The sequence below is a fragment of the Buteo buteo genome, chromosome 23, assembly GCF_964188355.1.
Source record: "Buteo buteo chromosome 23, bButBut1.hap1.1, whole genome shotgun sequence".
Lineage (NCBI taxonomy): Eukaryota > Metazoa > Chordata > Aves > Accipitriformes > Accipitridae > Buteo > Buteo buteo.
In genome coordinates this window covers 20,834,307-20,862,201 of record NC_134193.1, presented here as the reverse complement: position 1 = coordinate 20,862,201, position 27,895 = coordinate 20,834,307, and the positions used below count along the sequence as shown (strand labels likewise).

General features: G+C 42.8%; 1 protein-coding gene across 2 annotated transcripts; it reads right to left on the bottom strand.

Annotated features, from left to right (window-relative positions):
* Positions 1-1,784: 1,784 nt before the first annotated feature.
* UBAC1 (UBA domain containing 1) lies at positions 1,785-26,950 on the bottom strand. 2 transcript variants are annotated; one of them, XM_075056087.1, is made up of 10 exons: positions 26,519-26,950; positions 19,769-19,889; positions 17,612-17,685; positions 16,223-16,330; positions 15,043-15,160; positions 14,220-14,328; positions 12,522-12,753; positions 11,333-11,419; positions 10,260-10,398; positions 1,785-7,862 (listed from the first exon to the last, which is right to left on the bottom strand). In XM_075056087.1, exons 1-10 carry the CDS (start codon positions 26,654-26,656, stop codon positions 7,747-7,749), a joined length of 1,242 nt encoding a protein of 413 aa, XP_074912188.1. In that variant the 5' UTR covers positions 26,657-26,950; the 3' UTR covers positions 1,785-7,746. The 2 variants fall into 2 exon arrangements, with proteins under 2 accessions (XP_074912188.1, XP_074912191.1); XM_075056090.1 differs by having other exon boundaries at positions 15,043-15,145; positions 26,519-26,947.
* Between the last annotated feature and the right edge of the window lie 945 nt (positions 26,951-27,895).

Below are 27,895 nucleotides of genomic sequence, written 5' to 3'. Positions count from 1 at the left end.
AATGCAGGTCTTGCATTTGAAGTGAAGGCTTTTGAGTAGTGACACAAAAGAATTTGCTCCATTAATTCTGTCCCAAACATGCTTCCCCTATAGCAAAGCATCCCCAGCAGCTTCCAGAGCTGCTGCTTCCTTTGGACAATTCCTCTCCTATAGTAAAATCACCATTAAAAAAAAAAATAAATAGCACGATCAAGCACAGAGCAAATGATTGTCACAGAGGGGACTGCAGCCTTGATCTGGGCGCATCAGGCTGCCAGGGTGTACGAGCTCCCGGGGCAGCGTCTGCTGTTTCCTCCCATTTCCACTGGAGCCCACTCCAGGAAGATATGTTAGAGGAGCCGGCCAGGTAATTGCATGATATTCTACTGCTTTTTATGGGTTAGTGTGACTAGTGACCTCCAATTCATGGGAGAAGCTTGAGCCCATGGAAGGAGAAAGCCCAATGACTGCACGGCTTGCTGGGAGAGGCTTCGGCAAACCACCCACTTAGGAATGGGAATGACTCTCTTGCCACACCATTTGCATTAGTAATGTCTCACCTTGCCAACACCAAGTTGCATTTTCAAAGCCGAGTGCAACCTGTACTTACCTTCCCCACCCTTTGTAGTACGGACTTGGGCTTTGCTGGAGGCAGCTCTCAGGCTGAAGGAGCCTTTCTCCTTATCGCTGCTGGAGAACACCAGCAACACGTCTCTGTGCTGAAAGCGCACTTCTCATCTCGAGAGCTGACAAACACTACGCCAATTACAACCCATCCTGTCACTCAGCAGCACTTTTTAATTTTTAAGGTGTGGATTTCTGCCTAGACCTGCTGTACCAGTTTAGGTTCAAAAGTACCATTATCTAATGATAGACCACAAGCTGCTCTAGGGGTTTCTTTTTTGGTCTCGTTTTAATTTTAAGTTAGTGGAGAGCTGGACCTTTGAATGCAGCCTACTGCTAATCTGTGCATTAAAGGAAATCTGAATTAGGGGCCACTTGGCACCAAGAGAATACCTGCATTTAACACCACCACATTTACAAACCTGCACCGAACAAGCAGCATTTAGATGTCTCATACACTAATCCTCCGATCTTTCACGGGATCCAATGAAAATTACTCTGAACTCCTCACCAGTTGCTGCAAGATGTGCTAAATAAACAGGCTGCTGGCAGGTGCTCTTCCTTCCCCTGAACATTGTGTGAAAATGCTAATAACCCCACCTCTTTAGAGAAATAACCTCGCACACTTACAATCTTAATCAGTTGCCTCCAAGGCAACCACACACACGTGGGCAAGGCTTGGAGGCGCTTCCCAGCTCATTGCCAAATGGCCAGCAGCAGCACTGGCACCACGGAAGCGAGAACGGCATTTTGGTTTCGTCATGTACAAGTTGCTGTGTCCCACCACTGCGCCAGCTGCTATTTGCTTGAGCTGTTTTTCTTAGCAAGGGTTCCCTTGCTGTGGAAGAAAAGGCTTTCAATTTATCAGTCAACAACTGTCAAGATAAATACCTCTAAATGGCATCGGTCTATCACAGGGGATCACCAAATCTTGTTTCACATAGCCCTTACAATGAATCTTACCGACACAACTTTTCCTGGAAAAGAGAAATAACTTTCAGGTGCAAAACCAGGTATCGAACCAGGATTTTCCGCACAAATCGTGTTACAGGTTTCTTGACCAGCTATTGAAATATCTTTTTTTCTGAGAAACAATTCCAGCAGTCTGCAGATACAAGGAACATTGAACGATGTGGATTCATAAATCTTTGCTGCTCCTGAAAAAGATGTTTCAGAACACCTTGTAATAAATCAAAAAACTTTATTTTTAAGATATATTATAAATTTACAACACACATAACATCAGTGTCTTCAGTGTGTATGTGTGAGCAGGTTTAAAGACTCAGCATTCATTCTAGTCTCATCCGTGGGTACGACTTCTCCACATGCTAAAGGTACGCAATTGTTTCAGTCTGAACAGGTCTGGCTTTGCTAAAAACCTTGGTAACTTCCAGGAATATGTTTCAGTAGACAACAGTGACTGCTTAAAAGGATAACCAATTAGTAGCATTTCTTGCTTTCTGCCTGGAAGGCTATTATATAGGAGCAAAGCCTGCTGTTTTTCCCACTCAGGGAGAGGTCAGAAACCCACGCGAGCATGTCCAGAATGAACCCTGAATTCCACAGGCTCAGTGGCGTCCGCCCTAGTTAAGCTTCATAAAAGTAATGTTACATCTTAGAAACAGCTGTGCATGCCACACATCAGTGTCAGTGCCATATAAAAATTATCATATGCTGTACCTAATTATTTTATACACAGGTGAAATGAAAAATGTTAAGTCAGTACCTTGCAATATAATTTTACTGGTGCTGCCTTGTGGTAAGTGCTGGATAGCAAATCACATTCTTGTACAGTTCATTAAACTATGATAAAAATATGCAAATTAAAAATCTCTACAGGCCTCTGTTACCTGCTGCAACAAAGACACTTTGTTTTGTGGGGCTTAGTTTAAAACGTGATCCAATTTTTTCCCTCTCCCCAGAGCATGATATAAAACTATACCCAAATTCAGTAAGAATTTAATGCATTTATATTTATTGAAGTTCACATGCTGCAAACAGGATCTGCATTCATTGAAGGTCTTCAAATCTAGGGCAAGAAGTCCTTAAAAAAAAAACCCTTTTGTTATACCTAGATGTCAGGATGCAGGTGAGAACCACCACCATGATAGCATGTTCACGTAGACATAATATATGCTGCTTGCTGTTTCCTCTGCAGGAACAAGGGGATTGCCGCCCTGGCCGGGCTCACTGACTGTCGTACCTCCGACAACAGCCAACACAAGTCCTTCAGACAAATAATCAGTCCAGAGAGGAGGATACAGTCAGTGGTTTGCTTATGCCTCGAAGTACAAGGACTTATGATGGGATGGAAATACCCAGCTGCAAGTGCCTCTATTCTGCTAGTTAATAAAAATGTTATTTATTAAAAGTAGAAAAACAGGGTATTTACTTCGGATGAAACACTTGGTATCCTGTGCATGTGACTTTCGGAAAATTGCCACTGAAGTAGAGATCTCTGGTAACCTCTGTATCTCTTCCACAGGCAATATTTGCTGACAGTGTTACTATACATTCGTTTGGTGCGATGCTTATTTAAACAACTTTCAAAATATATTAAAAGATCCTCAGCCCATGAATCACAGTGCCTAAAAAAAAAAAAATCCTAACAGTCCTAACTAAAAAGGATTTCAATAACCACTAAAGCGTTTCTTGGGTATGAAGATCAATCTCCAAAAGACAAGTTTGGTTCCAGAAGAGCGAGGAAAGAAATGGGGGTCAAGGTTCTGGGACGTGTCTGTGATAGAGGCTGCGAGCAGCCAAAAAGAAGCAATTAGCTGGAGATTTCAGACCTCTTGCAGGAGTGAACTTTGCACCATCCCAGAAGAGCAGGAGTGCACTGATGACTGCTTTAGAAACCGTGCAAGTCAATTTTCCAGCTGCATGGAGAACAGAAGCGTCCTTGAAATGGTGTAAAGATCAGTGAACTGTGAAGCAGCTGGGTAAGCTTGTGTGACCATTTCCATGGAGTGATGCAGCAATCTTAAAGGAAGACTCATGTCACTGCTCACAAGGAGAGAAAGAATGGCAGATTCTTTGGACTGGACCAGACACTAGAGGTTTATTAGGAGAGTTACGCTAGCTCAGGCTCACAGGTCAAGACAATCAAGGTCCAAGCTGTCAAATAGCCACTGGCATATTTTCCAAATACATCCCTTTAAATGCATCCCCCTATAAAGAGAGTATAAATATGAAGCCCTGAGAACAAACTTCCATATAGTACATTTCTATTAAAAATATCAGTGTTTTGATGACAAAATTATAAGTTATATATATATTTAAATAAATAGCTAGCTAGCTTTCAAGACTCATGTAATATCAAAAGGTAGAAGATTGTCTGTATCAACTGATGGGGCAAAGAGCTAGAACTGTAAGAAATAGACATTGTCTTGGCCACCTACCACCCCATTTCCTTACTACTTGATTTCACAGGTTTCCAAATATTCCCTTGACCGCATTATGAAACACTTAAATATGACACGTCTTTGCTAGTTATAACTTGAACGCCAGAGATGCAAGCACAGGACTTGAACCTGTAAATCCTTACTCCTGTGAGTAGTTCTTCCTCACAAAAACTTTTTTTTTTTTTTTAAACAAAAACTTCTATTCCCACATGCTTTGGGACCTCTCACTGGCTTACAGACCACATCCACCAGTTCTTTACCCTTCAGCCACAGAACAGGACAGTTTATCACCAGGCAAAGCTCTTACCACACACACTCCTTGTGCCTGGAGACCTGACTGCACATTCTGACTCAATAGCAGTGATCTTTCTAGCAGTGATCTTTCAGTTATTTGCAGGTTTTGTGAAAACTGAGATAATCAATGCCTTTGCAAGCACAGTGGACTTAAGTCCCCCTCCATTTACTGTGATGAAGTAGCAATACACCCAAGGTGTGATGGGGACACACAGCTCCCTAGTCTGCTACTAATTCATACCCTAACAACAACACTGGTGTCTTGATAATTCCTCAAGTGTTTGTTTAACCTCAAAGGTAGTTTTTGTTTGCTTTAGATCAACTCCTATGCCTTGCTGCAAACATCACACCTCCTAAGTTTTGGCCTCTTTCAGCTACTGGCCACTGGAAACTTAAGCTCTCAAAAGACAAGCAGGACTATGTTAAAGCCATACCAAGCAAAAAGACTGTTTGGTAGATCAGGAAGAACACACTCTCCAACACTTCAGCTGTGTAAGTGCTGAGCTCTGGAACAACAAAATCCAGAAATAACCACATACTCTCAAGCCTTCAAGCATTTTAAAGATGCAGTATTCCTTTATCCCTAAGGTCTCTAACTACTGCTGCAACATTAGGTTATGTTGTTGAACCTGGCATTCTTACCTTCCTCTATTACATAAGCATGATTTGTTTCACTGATACTTTTTTTCCTTACTTTATAAAAGGTTCAGTGGCACTGATTCCGTCCTGGCATACCAAGGGAGGCAGCTCTGGTAACTTTTATCACCCTGATCAAAATGATGCTGAAGAACATGCACAGTTCAATAGCAGGTCCTGCCAGTATCACACCCTGATCCCACTGCTGTGGAGCTGATGCAGAGATACACAAGCAGCAGAACCTTCACCCTTAGAAGTAAGCCACTCTGCTCTTCTGAAGCAGGTCAGACACCATGTACCACGAATGCGCTCAGCTTCAATCCCCTAAAAGCTGGGGAGCTGGTTCAAGTTCATCACCCACATTGCCCTGGCAGCAGCAACAGACAGTCCTGGGGGCAGCTCCTCCCCTGCCAGTACAGGCAAGATGGGTTGCTCACTCTTGCCATATGGTTAGTCCCCTAGGTTCTGCCAGCAAACCAGACGCCAAACTTTTAGATGACTCTAAAGTTGACAGATGATCCTTGCCTGGTCTGTCTGGAAGCTCTACAGCCACTCCAGAGTCTAATCATGTATTACTGAAATCAGAAGAAGCATTTTAACAAGCCTTTACATTCTGCAAAGACCAAGACTGCTACCGAAGTATCTGTTTGTTAAGTCTGAACCTGTCCTTATTCATTCAGAAGCCAAAAAAACCCCACCAAACTACAGGGTAGTTTTTCCCAGCTTTGTCTTCTAAAAACACTCATTAAAAGGAGTATTTACAAGAATCCTGATTCATAGAGAAGGACATGCGCCTCTAACATTAAAAGCTTCAAGTAATAGTGTCTTGTATTACACACAAAAAGCTTCAGGGAATAAGAAAAAAAGGACAAAATAATCAAAACCTTTCGTAACACTACAACATACAGTCACAACTACTCATGAGTAGTTGTACTGAACTCACTAGGTTGCAGGATTGGGTTCCTAGCTTTTACATTTCTAGGTTACAATTTACTGTCAAGCTGTCCATCTGTTCTTAGCAAGAGTCTGGGAAAATGGTTTTAGTGTCCAATTTGAACAGAAGCATCATCTCTATAAAGCTTGGAATTTCTAAATGTAGAAGTAAATATTTCAGTAGTCATGAACTGTAAAGCTTAATGTGAAATTACAAATAACAAAAAAAAGCCTGGGATAGTAAGTCAAGATAAAATCTCATACTGTTTTGATCTCCCCACCCTTCATATTAATTATGTGAAATTGGCAACTTCAGTGCCTTGACTGCATAACAGCATAGATTAGATGCCAAGTTCAGGCCAAAACTTGTTGTAGGGTTTCAGGTTGCATCTTGTTGCCTTTTTGTTTAAAAAACCCAACTGCACCCCCCACCTCCCCCACCCCCCTTAAAAAGGTGACTTGCAGAGCTATTCAGGATCTTTCTATTTGACAGGACACTTTTGTGCTATTTAAGGATAGGGTCTCCATCTGGTTACTGTGCATTTTGGAGAGGCAGGTCTTGCCTAGCCTGCCTTTCCAAAAAGGGCTGTGAAACACAAGACATGGCAGGGATTATGACAGATGTCAATCATGTTTCACTCACTTGAAAATAAAAACCATTGTTGTTCAGACTGTTAAACACCTGCAGAGCCCAATCATAAAAACTAGCTGGATATTCACAGTGAGTTCCATTCTTAAAAGCTCACAACTCCTGTCTGAAATCTCAAGTCAGTCTTCTAACAAGATAGGAAAGACACAGCCTGACATTCTTGGTACTTCCAAGGTAAAAATAAGTGTCAAGAAAAACCACTTCTACCTCAAAGATGATGATAATCTCAAGCGTGCTTTTAAATACGTTAAACAAGATAAAAACCTAAGCGGTTCTGCTTCTTTACAGATCACCAATGAAAAACCCATGCAAATTATTTGCTTTTCTGTAAACAGTTTGAAACAAAGTAAAAAACCACAAGTCTCTCTTTCCAAAACTGTGCACATAAAAATGCAAAAAACCTACTACATGAATATATCCCTCCTTGTGCTAGGATGTGGCAAAGTGTGAACTTAGGAACTGCAGCCTACTTGAGAATCCAAGTCTTGGTGTAGCAAGTTCTGTTGTGAAAGAGATACTGCATCTTTAACGTAGCTGACAGAGAATCTCCTACAAGTATAACCACCGTGGGACTGCAACAACACTAACGCAGAAAATAAATAGGAAAAAGTAATGCTATTTATTAAAAGAATTCCATCTCTGAATTATTCTGTTTAAATTATAATGCAAGATAAACAAGTTTGGATAGAAACGTGCTTGCTCTCCCAATATTTGGACTTTTAAAAAACATTTCCTAAGAATCAATTTTAAAAAAGCATTTTATAATTTGATATAGCCATAAATTAATACTGTATGGAGATGATTAATATCTTATGCTAGTGGTCAGTGACCTTTTGTAAACACTAGCCAGATGCTAGCAAAACTGGCTAGAAAACTACTGTCACAGGCCTTTTTAACAAGCAATATCGTATTTCTTTCCGACAATCAAATTCTTAATTGTTTTCACAAAACCTTTTCCTATTTTTTGATATACTTTATTTTAGACCTAATACCTGAAAACATAAACAAGTCTTCAAACCTCTTCCCCTAACACTAAATCCACAAGGCAATTAACTTCAGTTGGCTGTAACTACATAAGCTCTCATGCGAGAGACCCATTCAGACAGGATCTCCCCCCTCCTTCCCCTTCCATCCACCCCCCTCCCTAAACAATCCATGCATCCTCCCATTGAGGAGAAGGTGAAGCGAGGGACAGTAGGAAGTGGCACAGTGGACTGGCATTCCCCTCTACGTGCGATTCAGCGTCTGGAAGATTCGAGAGATCTGTAGCATAACAGGCCCAGTTTCTGGATCATTCATCCACTGAGTGCTGTTCAAGGGGTTTTCAAGCATATCCTCGAAGGCTGCCAAGAGATGGAAATTGCAACACTCAATTAGTCTTTTAGTCAGTGAAGGCTTCAATGCTTGGGATGCTTCAACAACAGGACAGTTAGAAACAGCTACAACTCAAAGGCAGTGGGCAAGCATCACACAAAAATAATATAAAACACAAAAATGGTGGGAATACACATCATACATTTACCGTTTGCACTCCTAAGTCTCCGCAGCCTGGGATGCTACAGGCTGTTACGCTTTCCCCGTTCCTCAGCATTAAATTCACTGCAGACAGAGGCTGATTAAATACTCAGCTTGGATTATAGTCCACCTCACAAAACCTCAAGGACATGGGTTTGAAGAGCTAAAGCCTTAGCAAATGTCTACATGCAGCAGGGAACATGCTATGTGATTCATCCACATATGAATGCCCATCTTAGAAATCTGCTTTCCTATGCTGCACTTTGGACATCCTATGGCTACTCTCTCATAACATCTCTGAAGAGAAAACTAAGCCAGCAAAATAAGAAGCAGGTATGCAAAGGCTACCCAAGAACGAGCAGCAGAGCCAGCAAAAGTGTAGCCCCTTAAGCTCCCAAATCTCGGAGCTCTATCTTTTCACAGAGGCCTCTGGAGCCAGAAGGGAAGCAGCATCTTCCCTCAGAGCAGCATGTGCTTTCTTCTTCCTGGTGTTTGGAGAGTAGAGGATGTCAGGGAGGCAGCCAGTTCCACCTGCCTAGACACAGGCAGAAGGGAAAAGGCTGTGCAGAACAGTTACCTCCTTTTCTGAACAGTGACAGCAATCCAAATATTTAAGAGCTGTTTTTTCTTTCTGTACACAGCTGTCTTTATAAGCTTTGTTGTTGGTTTTTTTTTGTTGTTGTTGGTTTTTTTTTTTTTTTCCCCTTTTAAATGTGCTAGTTTTCACTCTTCTACTTATGTTGAAGGAACCAGGCAGCTACTGCAAGAGCTAGGCTGCAAATTTGGCAGAAGAATGGTCCAGGCAATAATTTATAAGCCTTATGACAGACACTGAGCTGGGCTGCTGGACACTTGGAGCAGCTATCACGGAACAGGACAAAAAAAGCAGTTGCACATCTGACCTATTCAGAAGCCACCAAAATGTCAGTGTTGTAAGAGTCTGGCAGACCGGCACCAAGGTCAGTGTCTTAATTCTCCCAGGAGTGTTAGTGTACAAAGCTCCAACTGACATTAGTGGGAGCTGTAAGTACCCAGCACCTCTGAAAGGCTCATCATTAATACCTTGCTCAAGGTCATGCAGCATGCCTACAGAAAAGCCCAGATCTCACCTTTCACCACTTTAACTATATTCTTTTGCAGACTCAAGAGCTTAAAACTAAAGATTTATCAACATTCTTTAAGTATCCAATTAAATGCAGACATTCATTATTAAAATCTGTGACATAAGAAATTTGCAGATGTATCATTAGGAATATATTCTCTGATGTTCATCCAAGCTTTACAAGTGCACATAATGGCATTTCATTTTCTATTTATATTCTGCACTGCAGTGTGGAACCCTCGTTGGAAATGAAGAGACCATTTGTTCAGAAATCAGAGTGGGAAGGTTCTGCTCTTGAATTGTTTAAAGGCTTGCAAACTCTCCTAATTACATTTAAAGTAGTATTTTTAAAAGCTCTCTTTCAAGAGCTGCACATACACCCTTTATTTAAAAGCATTGCTTCAAATAAATTTTGAAGCCAAAGACTAAATACAGAACTTTTTATATACATCACAGAGCCAATGTCATTCTTCTGTGTCCTCCTCCAGAGTCAGAGAGACCAATTCATCAGAGATTTATGTTTCACTGTCAGGCTCATCAGTTGGGCACTTGCTGTGCTCACAGCCTTTCTGACCACGAGCACACAGACTTTACCACAGAGCTGAAACTCAAGCAAGGGGAAGTGTGTTTTCACATATGTTCTCCCAACTTTGACAGGCAAGGCCTTATTTAGCTTAGACTTCTTGTTTGGTTACTCCTCCACAAGTTATCTTCTGTCTCAGTGATCAGGCCTCAACACACAGTAAGCTGTACAGCAGGAGACAGCCTTGTTTTTTCTGTGAAAAACATTCCTGATTTTTCCCCTCGTGGCCAAAGGGAGCACACAAAAGGTCTCCTAAATCCACAAAAGCATTGCAGCCAGCAGCTACCAAAGTTCTGAGTTCAGCAAGTGTAATCCAGTAGCCTGGGAAATTAGTATCATTCCTGGGACAGCCCCAAGTTCTGTTCTGGGTTTAGCTGAGTTGCAGTATGAAGCAAACAAACAATATAGCTGCTGAAAGTGAGGAAAAGGGTACAGAGCTGCACCTAGCCCACAAAGTGTGCTGTCATCATCCAGGCTCTACTCTTATTTGCTAAACTACAGAGACAGCATACATATATCAGGAACCCAAGTAGGACTTACCTAGTAGAGTTTTAGGGTTGGTTAGCCCTAACTGTACCACTGGGTTTTCTAAGATGGCTTGGAAGAGCGGGCTATTGGTGTCAATGCCCTTATCTAAGTCCTCTGGAGAAGGCTTTCTGTCTCCCAGCAGCCATTCACACTGAAAGAAATCACCAGGCACAACAGATTTCATGATTGGTTCCATTAGAATCAGTGTGTCTCAAAAGTTTTGACAATGTGGCATGTTAAAAATATTTCTTCCTCTCACAGTTAAAGACTGAGCTATACATTTCTTTTCACACTGGACTACTATTCATTTGTGTGTTGCTCCCACAGAAATCAACTTCTATTTCAAAGGAACAACAGCAGTGCCTGGTATGGTAATGAAGTTATACCAACTTTGGATGTTTCAAAGCTCAGGGAAGATGTGTATTATCCTACATATGTACCGCCTCAAAGGAACCCCATCAACATGGTTACAATGCAGCAGCCTGAAGTACCATCCAGCCCAACATCCTCTCTCTAACAGTAAGCAGCACTGGATGCTTAAGAAGAGAAGATTCCTTGGCTGTCAGCTGTGTCCACATAATTCTCCTTAACATATCAGCCACTAGCAGGGGACTAATCAATCTTTGAAAACCTTCATGTTTTTTGATTCCATAAACTGTGGCGTGCATTGCTGCAGAATGGTAATTTACACACTGCATGGCTTGAACCTCTTGCTTGATCATTTATTCCTCTCCTTTAATCAGTTATTAATTATTGGGAATACCTCCTCCTTTCTCAGGATAGCATAATCTCTTCTGCAGACTCTGGTGAGGGAGTTTCTCAAAAGCTTTTAGAAAATCCACATATGCTATTCCAACTGGATCAGCCTCAACCTCACGCATGCTGAGTTCCTCTCAGAAGTTTAAAACCTTTGTATTCTAGTTGTGTATCTAGTTTGAAAGAGGCACAGAATATATAGTGCTCATTTCATCTCCAGTAACAGTTGGGCTTTATGATAGATCAAAACATCAACCAATTCAACAATGAAAAGAATTGGTTGAACAGACTATTATAGCAATAAGGAACAGAAGTGACGTTGTACTCACGGCCGCATTTTGCTGGTTGTTGTTTACTCTGAGTGCATCAACCACTTCTTTTTCATCAAATCCCATCTCCATCAGGGCAATGACAGCCTAGATCAGATTTGCACAGCTTAATAAATGTAACATTTAAAACAGAAATGAGAACAATCATATCCTTTCACCTTCTGTGCAGGAGCTTTTTGTGGGGTAAAAAACCCCATTGTTTCAATTTGTAGACCGCTGAGTATTCTTAACTACAAAGTTTTCAAATACCCTATATCAAAAGTGTCTTTATTATGGAAGAAGAATAAATCTTAAGAGTGAAGGCAGTTCCCATCCTCAACACTGAAAGCTAAATGCAAGGCAAAGAGCAAGTGTACCTGGGGTAGAAAGGAGAAGAGCAGGGCAGAAACACCTTATTTAGAACTTCTCTCAGGTCAAAGCTTTTGTTCACATCTCACTGACAGATCAAGCTTCACATGCATTTGTACTTCTATTCACTCAATTTAATTTCACTTCCTGGATTTATTATATTGCTAGTGAGTGTTATGTATTTAGACAAGCGTACCTAGATAATGTTATGAGAATGTTTAATCATTCAGAAATTGTACCCAGGTCATCAAATACATTTGCAGCTTTTAACTGAAATCTTAAGAAAGAGCTAGTTGTAAAAACAAAGTGTTAGATTCTAAAGAGCACCTCCTGGTGAGTTTACAGTGTGATAACAACACATTTCACTTCAGCTAATACTGTGTTCTGAAAAAAAAGGCTAACTTGTGCATTTGCTGCAAGACTTAAATCTGCTGGTGACACTTTTTCTTGCCCCCTAAATACAATAGCGCTCTTCTGTTCTTTTCTACAGCAAAAGGACCTACTCCTGCCCTGCAACCCCTCCTTCCTAGACAGCAGTCATTAAAAGCAATGCCAGGAGTCTGGCAGCTCATTTCAGTCCCACCAGTTAATTTTCAGGTGCAGAAGTAACAGTGTCAGTAACTCAGATACTGCTATCTGAGACAGCAATGCATTAATTAGGTAATATCCCTTCCAGCAACCTGAATTTAAACAGTCCCTAAAAGACTTCCACTAAAATACTGTCAAGCTAGCATAATACACATCTACCCAGATGTCCCATTTCATTTATTAACTAAACATCCATGGTGCCCATGCAGTCCCTTCCAATCCTAAGTTACACAGCAAGATAAACAGCACGTACTCGTGGGTCTGGACGAAACTCCCTTTTCCTCCGGATCTTCTTGAATATTTCTGTCAGCTCATCCTTGGCCTCTTCCCCACCCGCTTCTGAGCTAGGACCTGCAGCTGCTTCAGCAGAGGATGCACCAGCTTCAGCTGTGGCTTCTGATGGAGTCTGACCTGGAAGTGGAGCATCCACTGTAGGGTCATCTGCGTGTTCTATCAACCACTCCATGGCCTGTGTCACTGACATACTGAAAAGCAAATCAAAACACAGGGATGAGAAACACTCTAGATGTACAGTAGTGTTCCACATACATTTGCCTTTGCATTTATTCCCATGGTATACTGACTTGCAGGGTAATTAGTATCTGAAAAGTCATAAAAAAGTTTTGGAGCAAATCTCAGAGTGCCTTAATTCCCTGTGCATTCAGGGCACAACCATCTTCTCTGAAGCCAGCAAGTCAGAGGAATGAAGTCCAACTTGGACAGCTGCAACCCAGATTTTAAAAGGTGTTTCTGAGGGAGTCACCTTATTCTCCACATCATCTGCTTCATTTCACAACAGAGAAACACTGACTATTTGCAACTGTTGACAAAACTGCAAACAAAGCATGTTCCAGATTTACATGGAACCACATCTCACATGCAAGCTGCTTTGTTGCTTCTTAAGGAGCTCGCTCTGACATCCATTCAGTGATCAAGGAATGCCATTAACAACACAAGAAAGAAAAAGGGTGAAAAACATTGTATGCACACAATATTGCTTGACCGAGAGCAAAATTCAACACAGGCAGTTGTCCTTGGACATGTACCACTCTGTTCTTCCTCCACTTTGGCTTAAGAAGAAATCTGTGATCCCTCAAAGGAGAGGCCAGCGCAAGGGAACAGAACATCATCATCATAACACGGTCACTTGCCATGCAACATAAGTGCTCAACCTAAAGGATCTTGAGAGTGCCCCAACACATCTCTTCCCAATGAATATAGAGGAAGAAGCAAAGATAATGTTAGGGCAACTGAACATGTAATTTCACTTGACACATGGGAATTATTACATGTTCATAGAAAGGAAAGCCTTTGCCTATTTGGCTTTCCAGTTACAACATGAAAGATGGAGGACATCAGGGGAGAAAGCCTTTCTGAGCCACAAGGGAAAGATACTGGAAAAGAGTGACTGGAATATGTTGTGGATTCTCTATCTTTACACATTTTCAAGAATGGCCTAATGAACCCCTCTCAGGAGTGAGCCAGTCCAGCTAATTCTTCTTAGGGCATGAGAAAAACTACGTTACCTCCTATTTTTCTACAGTTGCTATCCAGACTTCACAATATTCTTGCAATGTTTTTAAAAGATCAGCACAAAGTATTTTTCTACAGCTGAAAGACCAATGGGGATGGGCTAGGTTTGCTTTTTTTCACTGTAAAATTTGAACTCTAAAGTGGAAGGAAATGTGAGTTTAATACTTGGAAACAGAGCAAGCCTGGCAGCCTTGTGAACTGCAGACCAGCTATTCTTTCCAGAGCAAGTATAACACTGTTTCCCCTTCCCTGTGCCATCTGCACCTGCGCACTGCCTGAGGCAGCACTGTTCTTTGAGTTAATGCTTTTTCCAACCTAGTTTTAGGTGACCCACATTAAGGAGACTTTAGAAAAAAAAAAGCAAATTTTTTTTTAACCATATCAAGTAATTTACAGGCAGTGTGCTGAGTACACTTACTGATTTAATCGAAGGGCTTTGACAGCTCTGCTTTCTGGAAACCCCATTTCTGTAAGCTGTCGCAGAGCTATCTCATCCACTCTGTCTTCCTCATCCTCATCCAGCATGGCTACACATACACAAACAAAACAATGTTCAGATTGACTTCAAGCTAAAATAAAACCCTTTCTCAATGGAATGGCATGTGTTAAGTTCAAACCCCATTCTTCTCTTCCATCCCTTCTTTTGTTTCTGTCCCAAATTTGCTATCTCATCATTTAATTTGCTGCACTCAGCTTGGTCTGGCTCAGATAGATTCTTCCAGGACAAAGACTTTGTCCAGATGTGTTCAAGATCTCAAATAAAAGACAGCTAACTCTCACATGAGCACAGGATTTCCACATAAGTAAATATACAGGAGATTCACTGAAGATCTATTTATCATTTATCTAGAAAGTAAGCTGGATCTGGTTGTAGCAGATCTCAAGGGCAAGCATTTCCCACAAACTGAAGCAACAGCTATACTTTCTTCTCATTTTACTGTCTCCTTGTGCATTTTCAACTATTCTTTACCATCTCTAAAGTGCAACTCGCGAAGTTTTCAGATTTTTTCACTACTAATTATTTTATTTTTAAGTGGAACTTCTCATCCATCCCAAAGGGACCTTATAAATTCACAAGTTTTATACAATCTATATCCACAGGGTGGAACCTTTGCCACAAATTTTGTAGTAGCTTTGCTATTACATCAGGGTCTGGACTTCACTCTGCAAGCCCACTCTTCTGCTATGGAAGCAAACAAATTCCCAGGATTGAACTAGTAACTATAAAGATATGTTCATACCATTTGCCTTCTTAAATAGTTCAACTGCATCCGGGTTCAGTGCTAGCAATTTCTGGGCAACTTCTATGAGAGACACTAAGATCTTCCGGAGCTCTGTCTGGAACTGCAAGAAAGGAAACTGTCAAAACATTTAGACAGGAAGTTACCAGACATCATTGAATCTTAATATATCTATTGTTAGTATCTCAGCAGTAATCTGGCCCCCTGTACAGAAGGTTGCTTTATTTTCATTGTTTAGTCTCTCAAGAAGCACTGGGCCTTCCCTGTGGAGTGCTACACATAAGTAAAAGCTACTTGGCAGAAAGGTCCTTTTATTCCTACTGCAGCCTGCTGCCTAGTACCACCACAAGATGTGCAGTGTTCAAGAAAACTCACTGCTTCACAGAAACACTTTGACTCCCACCTTGCAGAAGTGTTGTAAGAAGAGAATCGCAGTAGCTCCATACCAGTGCTACTTGCTTCTGTGAACCAACAAGCCTTCCTAGTCTACTATTTGCTTTCCAGTAATCTAAATTTGAACAACATAGATCGAAGCTATTTTCTAAACTGAAGCATCACAAATTCATTTCAGTTGGACATTTGGTTTTAAATATGCTGTGCTCAGTAGGTCATGTTGGCCATTAAACAGCTTAAATGCCAATTGTCCCCTTTGGGTTACTAGGGCACACTGACAGCATGCAATATGTAGGCAGATTCGCTGCTTCATACCCCTACTAGTACAGAAGGGTGAAAGTAGTCCCCACACTGCTGAACTCACAGTTAGAAGCATTACGGACTCTATCAGCATTCAATTACTGAAGTCACAATTTATGCTTTATTTCTCTTTTCAAAACCGTGGAAGAGACAACAAAAACAACTGCAAACACGCGAACTATTTAAGACTGAAGAAATAACCCCCCCTAACTTCACATTTGCCAGATCTTGAATATGTTTACTGTGGCTCTCCCATGGACAAATAAAACATTTAAAATCTTGACTTAGAACAGAGTGTTTTATTATCACTAAATAGTATGACCTGTATCTAAATCTTAAACTATCTACTTTAATATACATTATATAAATCTGAATTTCTCTTCCAGAGAAGACAATCATATTCACATGTAAGAGAAAAGGTTATACAAGATAAAAGCCTATTTGGATGTTAGTGTGTGAGTTAAAAAAAGTCAAGTCTAATACTTACATCCCTCATGTTGTGATGGGCCACAGTGCGATCTACATTGCGTGAGGGCAGATTTGCAGTTGCTTTGAGAATAGCATCCTTATCAGGAGCTTTCTGCTCTTGTTTCCTCTGAAGGATAGGAAACATGATCAGGTTTCATAACCCATTATCCACAGAACAGAGAACACAGCATAGCGGAGAGCAGTTTCATATTCTTCACCAAGGCATCAAGCAGTGCTCTGTAACTTGCAACTATGAGAAACAGCAGTCTAGCAATACAATGGATTAATAGCACCAGTATCATTTTGCAATTATAGAGCAAAACTGGACCTGTTGGGTTGCCCCACTTTCAGTCCTTATACCTACGTCTGTTATCTAAACACACAGGGAAATTCCAGCATAAAGAGGGAAAGTGATGTATCAAACATGGAGAGAACTCGGAGGCCTCTGTGCCCAGGACCATATTCTGCTCCCCATGGTCTGCTCACAGCACGCTCTCTTCAAACCCATGGTTTGTCGAGAGATGTACCAATACTGTGCACAGACTAACACTTAACTGCTTAACACTGGAAGTGCTTCGCCACTTGCAAGTATCATGCAGAGATATATGGTGCCTTGGATTTTCAGTACATGCTTATAGTCCAGGGTACAAACATAGCAGGGTACAAACTACAAATATTTCCCAGTCTTATAACTTATGCTCTTACAGTGACATTCTGCACAGCAAGACCATACTGAAGAGAGACATACACCAATACCTACAGGAAGGGATACAGAGACATACACCAATACCTACAGGAAGCAAGAAGAAACAAAGCTGTGCAAGGACAAAGTAGAGACACCTAGGAATTCACAATGTCAAGCACACCATTGCTCAAAGTGTTTATGCGATAACATCAACTGCAGTACCACTCATGCATAAGAATCATCCTGAGAATCACTGACCCTCAGTAACAATTACATTCCAATAAAATAAAAAAAATAATAGTAGGGGGTCAACACGTCAGCTCTAGAGACCTGGTTAGAGGGTGACAAGCCACACACAGATAAAGACAGAAGACAGCCTGACAGCAAATCAACATATTTCTATTGGGTTTTCAGAGACAAAGCAAGGCACTTACTGAACTATGCTTATACAGGTATTAGACATTTGTTCAAAGATCAAATCTATACCACTTCCACAGAGTGTATCCGTGTGTCTTATTCTAAGGCAAATGTTCTCACAATCAAAGTTAAAAATGGAAAAACAGCTTCCTCAAAGTTTGTAAGAAATACGAAATAATTTCACTAGAATTTAATTGGCAGCATTTGCCTCTACAAACAAAAAGAATACACTACAGTAATCCTTTTGCAGCTCATTAGTAAAGCAGTTAATCAAAACGGCCAAGTCAAGAAGTCTTTCAAACTCACTTTCTCCTCTGCTGACACGTCTGCCATTTTGGGGAGCGGAGGTGGTGCACGCTTCTTTATTAAAAGCAAGACATCTAGAAAGAGAATGATACTGAAATACATTAGAAAGTAATGTGAAAACAGTTCTTGTAAGATACCTCACAGATTCAATTTTTCCTGGAGATTATTTTTGTATTAATTCCCCAGTAGCATTAGACCTTTTTCACACTTTAAAACCTGTATGGCTTTACACACTCCCCTTCACATTTGCAATTCCTTAGTGCACAATGAATTCAAAACATGGTCCATTATTAGTTATGCTTGGACTGTTACTGTTTACTTCTCCTCACACACCACCATTAAAGAAAGGCTCCAGTTGTCTTGTACATTAATAGTACATCAACTGGCTCATCATAGTAAGAAAGCATCAGCACTTTCAGTGCTTCCACTGAGAAGGAAGCAGTAGAGACAGGCCACAGACGGTTTTTGGTCTAAGCTGGGGCCTTCCTTCAACTGCAGCAAGGCAAATGCCAAGCTTCAACAAGAACTTCCAGTATCAGGCTGAAGCTCGCCTTTGTGTTTGAATGGCAGTGGAACAATTCATGGTCTACAGCAGGCATGCAGCACTGGTAGCCCACCAGGGCAAGTCTCAAGGGCAAACAGATATCTGGTCTCAGATATCCCATATGACCTGGCATGAGTTTGATTTGGGCTTTTAAGACTAATACTTTCCCCTTATGAGGCACACTTTTTCTAGAGACTACGTGATGCTTTACAAGTTTCTAGCACCTCAGTTACCACCACATACATTCTAAGGGTGGAAAGATGCAGACACACTAGTTAGAACTCAAAACAGGTCTGTGCAGCATCTGCAGTCCTTCAACCAGATATGGCCTGACATGCAGTTTTCAGTCCATTGCATTAAGCAGGTAACAAGCAAACAAAGCATACTTTGCACAACAAGTTTCCTTGGTCTGGCTCAGCACGTAACAGCCAAGAGCAACAGCTGGTGAAGGCTGTTAACCCTCATTTGTCCAGCTGATCAGAACACCAAAGGATCCACATGCTGACTCTTGGCTGCCCTGTGCAGTCAGCCGGTGGCAATCAGCTGTTGGCTGTGATCTTGTCTCCCTGACAAGCAAGGCACGTGGAAGGTACAGCACATTGCAGCAGGAAAAGGAGCGAAGAGGCACTCGCATGGCAGCTTACTACGACTACACAGTTAATACTGCTTAGATGCTGCAAACTGCAATTCAAAACTCTGTAGGAGCCAGCGCCTTGCCTAGAAATAATACACCACCAATCAGCAAAAATGCTGTCCCTTGCCTTTGCCTAAGATGGCACTTCTCAGCTCCTGTTCAGCTGTAAAGGTGATAGGTGACACTGCCTTGGAAGAGACACCAAACTGCTCGTATTCACAGCAGCATTTCTCCAGCCTGCATGAACTCAGGCAAAAACCCGGGAATTCTACTCCTGCTGAATTTCTGGTTCAGACAGTATTTCAGTCTACAGCAGTCCGGCTTCTCTCACTTTGTGCACCACTGCCCTTTATCTCCAGAAGGGCCCATTAGCTTAAGCTGCCTCGTAAAAACTGACTCCAGCTGTCCTGACAGCTCTCATCTTTAGATCTTGTTTTGTCCTTTATACGTTTAACATTCAGGAGCAAATACATACCTCACATACTCTACTGTAGTCAGTGATACTATAGTGTGATGGATTCTGACCTATGTTTGCAGAGGACAGAATGAGATCTAAACTGCAGACACTCTGATACACTTCAGCAAACATCCTTCACAGACAGGGTTGTCTGTCTTGGAATACTCAGCCATGATAACTATTTTTTAATCAATTAGGAAGATAAATGCTGCCCTGGAGGTTTAAAAAAAATCCTTTAAAAGGAGGTAAAAATGATCTGTTTAACTTATTGACTTAATGAACACTCCTAATTCCTTTTCAACTCCTAAAGGGAAGTGTGAAAAAATGCAAACTGTTCAAGGTGCTTTCTCTGGGGGAAGAAAAAAAACCCCAGAAGTCTTTTTCCTCTTCCTTTTTTGCCACCTTATTAGCTTCCTATGTCAAAGCAGAGAGTAGATATTAAAAAGGTTACTGTTTGGAACAAATAGTTAAACACAATCTCATGTTTCCAGGCTGACAGGATTAAAAACCAGACAACCTTACCTCTATCTTGAATGTTTTCCTCCAACACTGTTTTTGTGTCTGTCAGCACCTTCTCAGAAGTAGCATGTATCAACTTATGATGTGTCACGGTTTTTGGATCTTCCAAGCTCCCAGGTACACACTGCAGAAGATAATAAATATTGAAGATCAGAAGACAGAAATAAGCCTACTGCATGAATCACTGCACTTAAGATTCTCCACATGCAAACTGTACCATCATTTATCAGCTTCTTAACAGCTTAAACTAGAGGCCAGTGCACAGAATGTATTTTATTAAAGAAACTGAGGCTTGATTTGTGCTGTAATAATATTGACTGTGGTAGGTTTCTACCTGTGTATCCAAGCTCCTGGCTGGGAAGAATAATCAACAAAAGGAAGGATTCTAGCCTTCCTTCCCTGATACTGTTAAATTAATAACTACATCAGGGACTTGGACTTGATGATCCTTACGGGCCCCTTCCAACTTGAGATATTCTATGTTTCTATGATTTAAGTGCTGACTGGTTACGATGTTCTAAAACACTTCTTGAAACAGACAGTTTCAAAGACCTAACATTACATCCCAATCGCCCCAAATAAGCCCTTCAAGGGCACCAGCCTATGTGCATGGATTTATACTTCTGCAGTACGGTACATCTCTATCACACTTAATTTTGAGTGCTTGGTCCTATAGTCAGGCCTATGGAGATTTGGAGCAAAGCAAGGATGCTCTACGACCCACAGCTACGTTAATTCTGCAACAGATAGCTAAGGTCACTCACTCTTAGTGAGAAGTCTGAGGGTAGCAATTAGTATCATGAACTAAGAATACACATCTACAAAGACCATCCAGTGTTTTTTTACAGAAAAGAAGGCTATAATAATGCAGTATGTTTCTCATTTGTAACTAGTGTCAAAATAGAGGAGAGGCTCTTTGCTTCATTTAATAATTATTTACACACACTGTCAGACTAAACAAGCAACTGCCAGCAGTGATTTTGGTATACTTGACCTTAAACTGGGAAAGAGCGAGCAGTTTCCACACCTTGTTTGAAGCTGAAATCAACAGACTTGGCTGCTGGAGCCCTAACCTGGGTTCCTGCTGAAAGCACTGACAAAAGTTACATTCACAACTTTTCTTCCCAACCATAAATAAACAGTGTACAGTAGATTTTTTTAATATATGACTGTTATGCTCAATTCTTTATTAGAATTCTAAATTACATGTCAGCTAATTCACTAGGAAATCAAGCTCAAATCCTGAAAAAAGAGCACACGCAGGCCTTGAACTGACTCATCCTCACACCAGAGTGGCTCCCAGATCCACAGCTATAGATTTCAAGAACATTACATCAGTGCATCTAGAGGCTTCTAATTTGTTTGAGTGGAAAAAGAAAGCACAGTGGTTGCAATTCCAGAAAGGCAAAATTAAAAATAACAACCTACCAAAGCTACAAAATTGATGCTGTTCTCACCACAAAATAGGACACTTAATACTGACCTCACCTGCTCTGCTCACAGAAAACAGCTTTTAATGACACTTCTTTCAATACATGTTTCTACCAAGCCACTTTTACCATGTCTGCGGACGGGTGTGTTCACGTAACACACATTTCAGAAACCCCACTGAAACCAGTTATTCACTTTAACGTAACATTTAGTCCTGTTCATCATTAATACATATCACCAGCCTCGACCACAGGAATCTTTTTAGTCCATCATTACCTCTTCTGTTGTGACTGCAACTGATGGAAAACTCAGCTACCTGCTCTTTTTTCCAAACATAATGCACTTGTTCTCAAGACAGATCTTCAGTTCCTCATCTGAACTTCTGTACGGTTCTGATGCCTCACTAAGATTGAGGCGAGAATGTTTGAGTCCTGCTTTGTGTAACAGTAGCTTCTTACTAATCCTTCAGCACATTAACTGCTGAACAAAAGCCAAAGAACACATTAAAGCCTAGAAGCAGCTGGAAGTACCTCCTGTAATTGATCTGGTAAGTTACCCAAAATGCCTAAGAGTACATCAGTGGAATATCACCTCTCTGAACAAGCTCAAAATATTACTGTTACAGATCCTGAGAGACAGAGCCCAAAAGGGAGAACTTGAAAATTGGAGCTGGGAGGTGTATGTTTGGGGTGAGACTGGATGGGACACAACACAGACCTATTATATCCTTTCCCCCCCCCCCCATGTCCTGGTTTCAGCTGGGATAGAGTTAATTTTCTTTCTAGTAGCTGATATAGTGTTATGTTTTGGATTCAGTATGAGAAGAATGTTGATAACACACTGATCTTTTCAGTTGTTGCTAAGTCGTGTTTAGACTAAGTCAAGGATTTTTCAGCTTCTCATGCCCAGCCAGCAAGAAGGCTGGAGGGGCACAAGAAGTTGGGAGGGGACACAGCCAGGACAGCTGACCCAAACTGGCCAAAGGGGTATTCCATACCATGTGATGTCATGCCCAGTATATAAACTGGGGGGAGTTGGTCTGGGAGGAATCACTGCTTGGGAACTAACTGGGCATCAGTCAGTAAGTGGTGAGCAGTTGCATTGTGCATCACTTGTTTTGTATATTCCAATCCTTTTACTATTATTGTAATTTATTACTGTTACCACTATTAGTTTCTTCCTTTCTGTTCTATCAAACTGTTCTTATCTCAACCCATGAGTTTTACCTTTTTCCTTCTGATTCTCTCTCCCACTCCACTGGGTGGGGGGGAGTGAGTGAGCAGCTGCGTGGTGCCTAGTTGCTGGCTGGGGTTAAATGATGACACCCTAGCACATATAAAGAGGTGGCGTGTGCGTGCAATCAGAATACTAATAAGGTGAAAGTGAAAAAAAAAGAAAGTTGCTGTTTTAAAAGAAGAGTCCTGTGGACACCTATTCTTAGTTTCTGTTCCTCTAACCACTTTATCAACAACTGCATATATTAATAAGGCATATATGGACAGTACCTATATCAAAGAGACTGCTTAGTGAAATGCTTAGCTTATCTTAACATTTTAACATGCCCTGGAACTAGAAAAGCCATCTTAACAGGCAGGTGCCTCCAGTAGCTCTCAACAGACCACCAGGAACTACCACCACTTATCATCAGATCCCAGTGTGGAATCTTGCTTCATGAGAACCGCATCTGCCAAAATACAGTATTTCTGTATTAAATACAATGCTTTAAAGTGTAACTGAAAACATCTTCCTGCCTAGGGAACAGCACTGGTAATCCGCAGGAAAGGCAGTGAGGGGGAGAGGAATTCCCTGCACAGCGCAGTGGAAGCATCTGTCACACAAGTGAAAGGAAGCCAGGAAATCAGGGTGCACCTTGAAGCAGAGAAATCAGGGTGCACCTTGACGCCCCAGGGCACTGCAGGGTATGGCTGGGGTTAACAAGCACTGCTCCCCCAGCAATGAGAGGTGCAGCGTGCTGGGGAAGATAAGCACTCTCTCATGGTTTTGTACAAAAGGATTGTAAGGAGAGGATCTGCTGTTTCATCATTTTGCTTCCAGCATAAATATTTGCATTTCTTTTTAACACTGGAGTTTACAGCAGGCTGCTTTGCCAGGCAGGTGAGAAACCTTTGTTCACAGGTGCCTGAGCAACTGCTGACATTGTAAGCCCTGGTGATGCCAAATGCTATTTGCGAAGCTTGGAATCCTAATAAACCACAAGGCTTTCTGTTTGTTTTTAAAATAAGAAAAAGCATTTTTCATTTGCTTTTATTAACAGAAACATTTGAAAATAGCATTGAGACTCCCTGCTACTAAGCTTGGGTGGCTTAAACCATCTGCATTCCTCACAAAGTATTCAAAACATGCCCAGGGGCATGAACCTACCTTACCTTATCTTTGTACTCTGAGAACTAGCACCTTGCATCTCTGTTCCACAGATACTCCTTATCATACCTTAAAACCCAGGTGAGTATCACTGAGGCAGCTTAAGAAAAGGGGGAACAGAAGCATTAAAACCTTGCCCCACACTGCCAGGAAAATTACCCATAGAACTTACACACACATACAGCCCACATTTGTGCATCCCAAGTGCATGACCACAATTTACAGCAGTATTTCAGAAATACTGCTGAGCCTCAGCAAGAAGCAATGGTCTCTTGCCATTAGAGTATCGGAACCAGGACCTGTCTACAGCACCGCTGGCCCATGCAGGGCTGTGCTTGGACTGTCAACACTGGGCACAAGAATTATGAATCATAATATTACTTAAGCTTGAGTTTCTGTGGTTAAGCTGACCCTTCTCAATTCTTGTTCTGAAATGAATAGTTGCTTTTTAAGGAAACCACAGGAGAGCTCAGGGCCTGCTCCTGCTGAGGTGCTGGGGCCTTGTGCAGGGACAAGTGACTGTTCCAAGAGAACACTTTGGTGGTGAAACTCGAATTAAAAAATAACTAGGAAAGGAAACGATGTATTATCAGGTATTTGTTCACAGACTACATAGACAGCATTACTAAAGGCAGCAGTTTAACAACAATCACCACTGAATTGTTACAGGTCAAGAGACAAAACTAGTAGGAGGGGTTTGTTTGGGTTTTTTGCTTTATCTGTAACAAAAACACCCCAAAACATAAAATTGGGGGGGGGGGGGGGGGGAAGACATCAAGAGTGACACTTCAGAGATCAGTAAGCATTTGAATGTTATGGAGGGAAAAGTGGCCACCTTCCTAGTTCAAATCTCTTACAAACATTACCTTCCTCTCCTTCCTGGAAGAATGATTTCAAAGACTTTAGGGAACATACTAATCAGCATCTCACAAGAGATGGCTGCATAAATTATCTCAAGGTGCTATCAAGATTCATTGCAACGTAGCCATGATCAGGAGTCATGATTCTTCCATTTCTATTTTTCCCTTCCATAAAACTATATATTATCCATAATGGTTATGCAAATCCACACCATTAGCACAAAGCAGCAGAGAGAATGAAATCAAACATCATGCCAAGTTATCAATTGTCTTCTGCCCTGACTTGCACTGCAACGCGAGCATCTATTCAATTAAGCTTTCTGATAATTAAAGGCCTTTCAGCTCCACACATATGTGTGTAATCATTACCCCACCCTGTTTTGGCAGTCTTTGCACCACTCTTCTGCTTAATCACTCAGCTGTGCTGAAGGGGGACAAGAAAGGAGCACTGAACTTCTTCCAGGAACATAACAGTGTGGGGGGCCTTAAACCCCACAGCTTTCAGCAAGGCACCCCCATTTTCCCTCAAGAATAATCACACCTACCTCAGGCAAAGAAAACCCAAACATAGTCCTTCTCATCCCTAAATCAAAAAGCACTTACAAAGACTACGGGACAAGAAAAAGAAGTGTGTTCTGTGACCTGTAGTTTCCAGGGGTTCTAGCTGAAAGCAAACAACTAGCAGGCCTGAGGCAGAAGGTGCCTGGGCTGCTGGCAGCCCTTACTTCACAGTGTGCTCATTCAGAAAATAAAACCTTTTACCCTTCAAATAGGGATTAAGCAATTACATATCACAGGTATATTCTCCTACTGCAAGCATATTTTATTAAAAAAAAAAAAGTCTTTCCAAGACTTTGAAGACAAACAAACCACTATTAAATGCCATTTAGTAATTGCACTCCCAGAGATGGGAGTAGAGGCTCTTGCTTTTGCCACTGAAAAGTTACACATCTCTCAGCAAAGCTCTCGGCAAGAAATTCAGCAGGTTTTGACTCAAGCTGCCAGACCACGTTGTGTTGGTTCCAGAATGACAGACTTTAGGACAGTCCTGGTCATGGCTCACAACCTTACAGACTGTTGTCGTCAATCATGTTTTTGCTTTAAAGTAAGACGCTGTCATGGCAGATCTTCAAAATTCAGTCCAACAGTTTTGAAACCACTGGTTTTAACATTTAACACCCACAAACATATGAGCGATAATTGAGCATGCGAGTACAAAGAGCCAGTGTATTCCCACTCAACTTCTACAGACTACGCCTGTGCATTTTTATGAGTTTTCTCTTCCAGACAGTCATTGGTAATTTACCCTTTGGACACAATCATTAAGACCTTACTGCTTAGAGCACAGGGAGAGCATTAGACAAGTCTATTATCTTCCCACCGAATATCCCACTAGCTACTGGGCCAATGCGGGGTAAGGCCGTACTAAGACTTTTTTCAAAAAAGGTAAGTTCTCCACCAGTTACTAGTTCCCCTGTTTGTTCTTAAACAGAAACAAGAAAGAAACCAGGCTATAATTTCTGAGAGGAAATCATCAGAAAGCAGTTCACCAGTCCCTTGCACACCACGGTCACCAGTTCATAAAGCGCACACAGGAGATGGTGATCTTTAACACTACCACGAAACACAGGCCAAATTCTGTAACTAAAGCTTGCAAAGTAATTTCCCCCCAAATCCTCCTTTTCCAACACACAAAACTCTTGAAACGGACGTTTTCTTTGTATATGGAACAGTTTCATGTAATTCGGGGGGGTGGCAGACACGACAACCCAGGAAACCAGAACACAAAAACACTTACTTGAGCTTTCTTTTTTTAAAAAAAAGACGTTTACAGGGCGTTGGCAAAATCTGTTTCCTTCACAGGGGGACTTGCCTGCCCTTCCCCTCGACCATGATTTTCAGTCCCAGCCCGGAACGCGGCACGTACCGCAGAAAGCACCGAGATTTCGGCGCTATCTAGAGCTCACACCCGCCCGGGGCTCGCCGCTCCCTGCCAGTGCGCCGCAGGACCCACCACACCCGAGGGTTTCCCGTGAGTAGCCGCCAGCCCCGGGGAACGGGACGGGACGCCTCTCCTTACGTGCTTCAGGCACCGCTCCTTCAGCTTCTCCACCGTGGTGTCCTCGGGGACCTCCTCCAGCCACTCGGCGCCCTCCATGGTACACACATGGAGCCTCAGCACCTTCCCCGCGAAGATCTTCTCCTCCTGCACGAACATCGCCCCGGGTCCCGCCGCCTCCTCTCCCCGCTCTGTCCCCGGCGAAGCCTCACCAGGCCCCGGGCACCGCCGGGCCCCGCGCTACCGCCCGCCCATGAAGGTGACCCCGCCAGGCCCGACGGGAGCGGCGAGCCCGACCGGGCCGCGCTGGGAGAAAGAGGAGGGGGAGCTCGGTGGGACCCCGGCGACGCTGCCCGCCCGGCCCGCCCGCCTCCCGGGCCCGGCCCCGGCCCCGCCGCCGCTCCTGTCACCGCCTCGGCCCGGCGGCTCCCTCTGAGGGGACGGGGGCCCTCCCGCGGCGGCCGGAAGCGGAAGGGCGCGGCGCCGCGGTGCATGCTGGGAGATGTAGTTTTCTGCAGCGGCGCCGGAAATGAAGGCCGAGGCGGGACGGAGCCCCCCCCTCTACCCCTGGGTGCGAGGGGGAGTTTTTTCGACTTTTATTAACGGCTCCGCGGCGGGCGGGGTGGCTGGGTCTGACAAAATAAAAATAATTTTTTAAAAAAATGTTTTTCCCCGGTGCATTGTGGGAATCGCGGCCTCTCCCGCCCCGGAGCACTGTGGGAAGTGTAGTCCTCCCCTTCCCGGTGCACGCTGGGAGTTGTAGTCCTGGGCACCCAGGCCTTCTCCCGGCCGCCGTTAGAGGGAGAGCGTGAGCTGCCGTGCTGCACCGGGGCCTGTCTCCGTCAGTCCGGGGCCTGTCTGTCTGTCCAGGGCCTGTCTCTGTCTGCCCGGGGCCTGTCTGTCTGTCCAGGGCCTGTCTCTGTCAGTCCGGGGCCTGTCTGTCTGTCCAGGGCTTGTCTCTGTCAGTCCACAGCCTCTGTCTGTCTGTCCAGGGCCTGTCTCTGTCAGTCTGGGGCCTGTCTGTCTGTCCAGGCCCTATCTCTGTCTGTCCACAGCCTGTGTCTGTCTGTCCAGGACCTGTCTCTGTCTGTCCAAGGCCTGTGTCTGTCTGTCTGTCTGGGGCCTGGCTCTGTCAGTCCAGCCCTGCCCGCCTTGAGGCTGAAGTTAGCCACCCATCTCCCAGCCTCTTCACATTCCCCTGGGTGTTTCGGGGTGCGGCAGATTCATTTCCCCTGGGGAACGTGCGATGTGTAAGAGTAATCCACAAGTCCCAATGCTTCCCGCGCTGCTCAGTGTGATTTGGCTTCATTTTTCCCTTCCCAGGTTATTGCCTGCAGCCTGACAGGCTGTGGGGTTTTTTTTTTGGTGTCAAATACACTGTTAAAGGGAGCTTGAAAT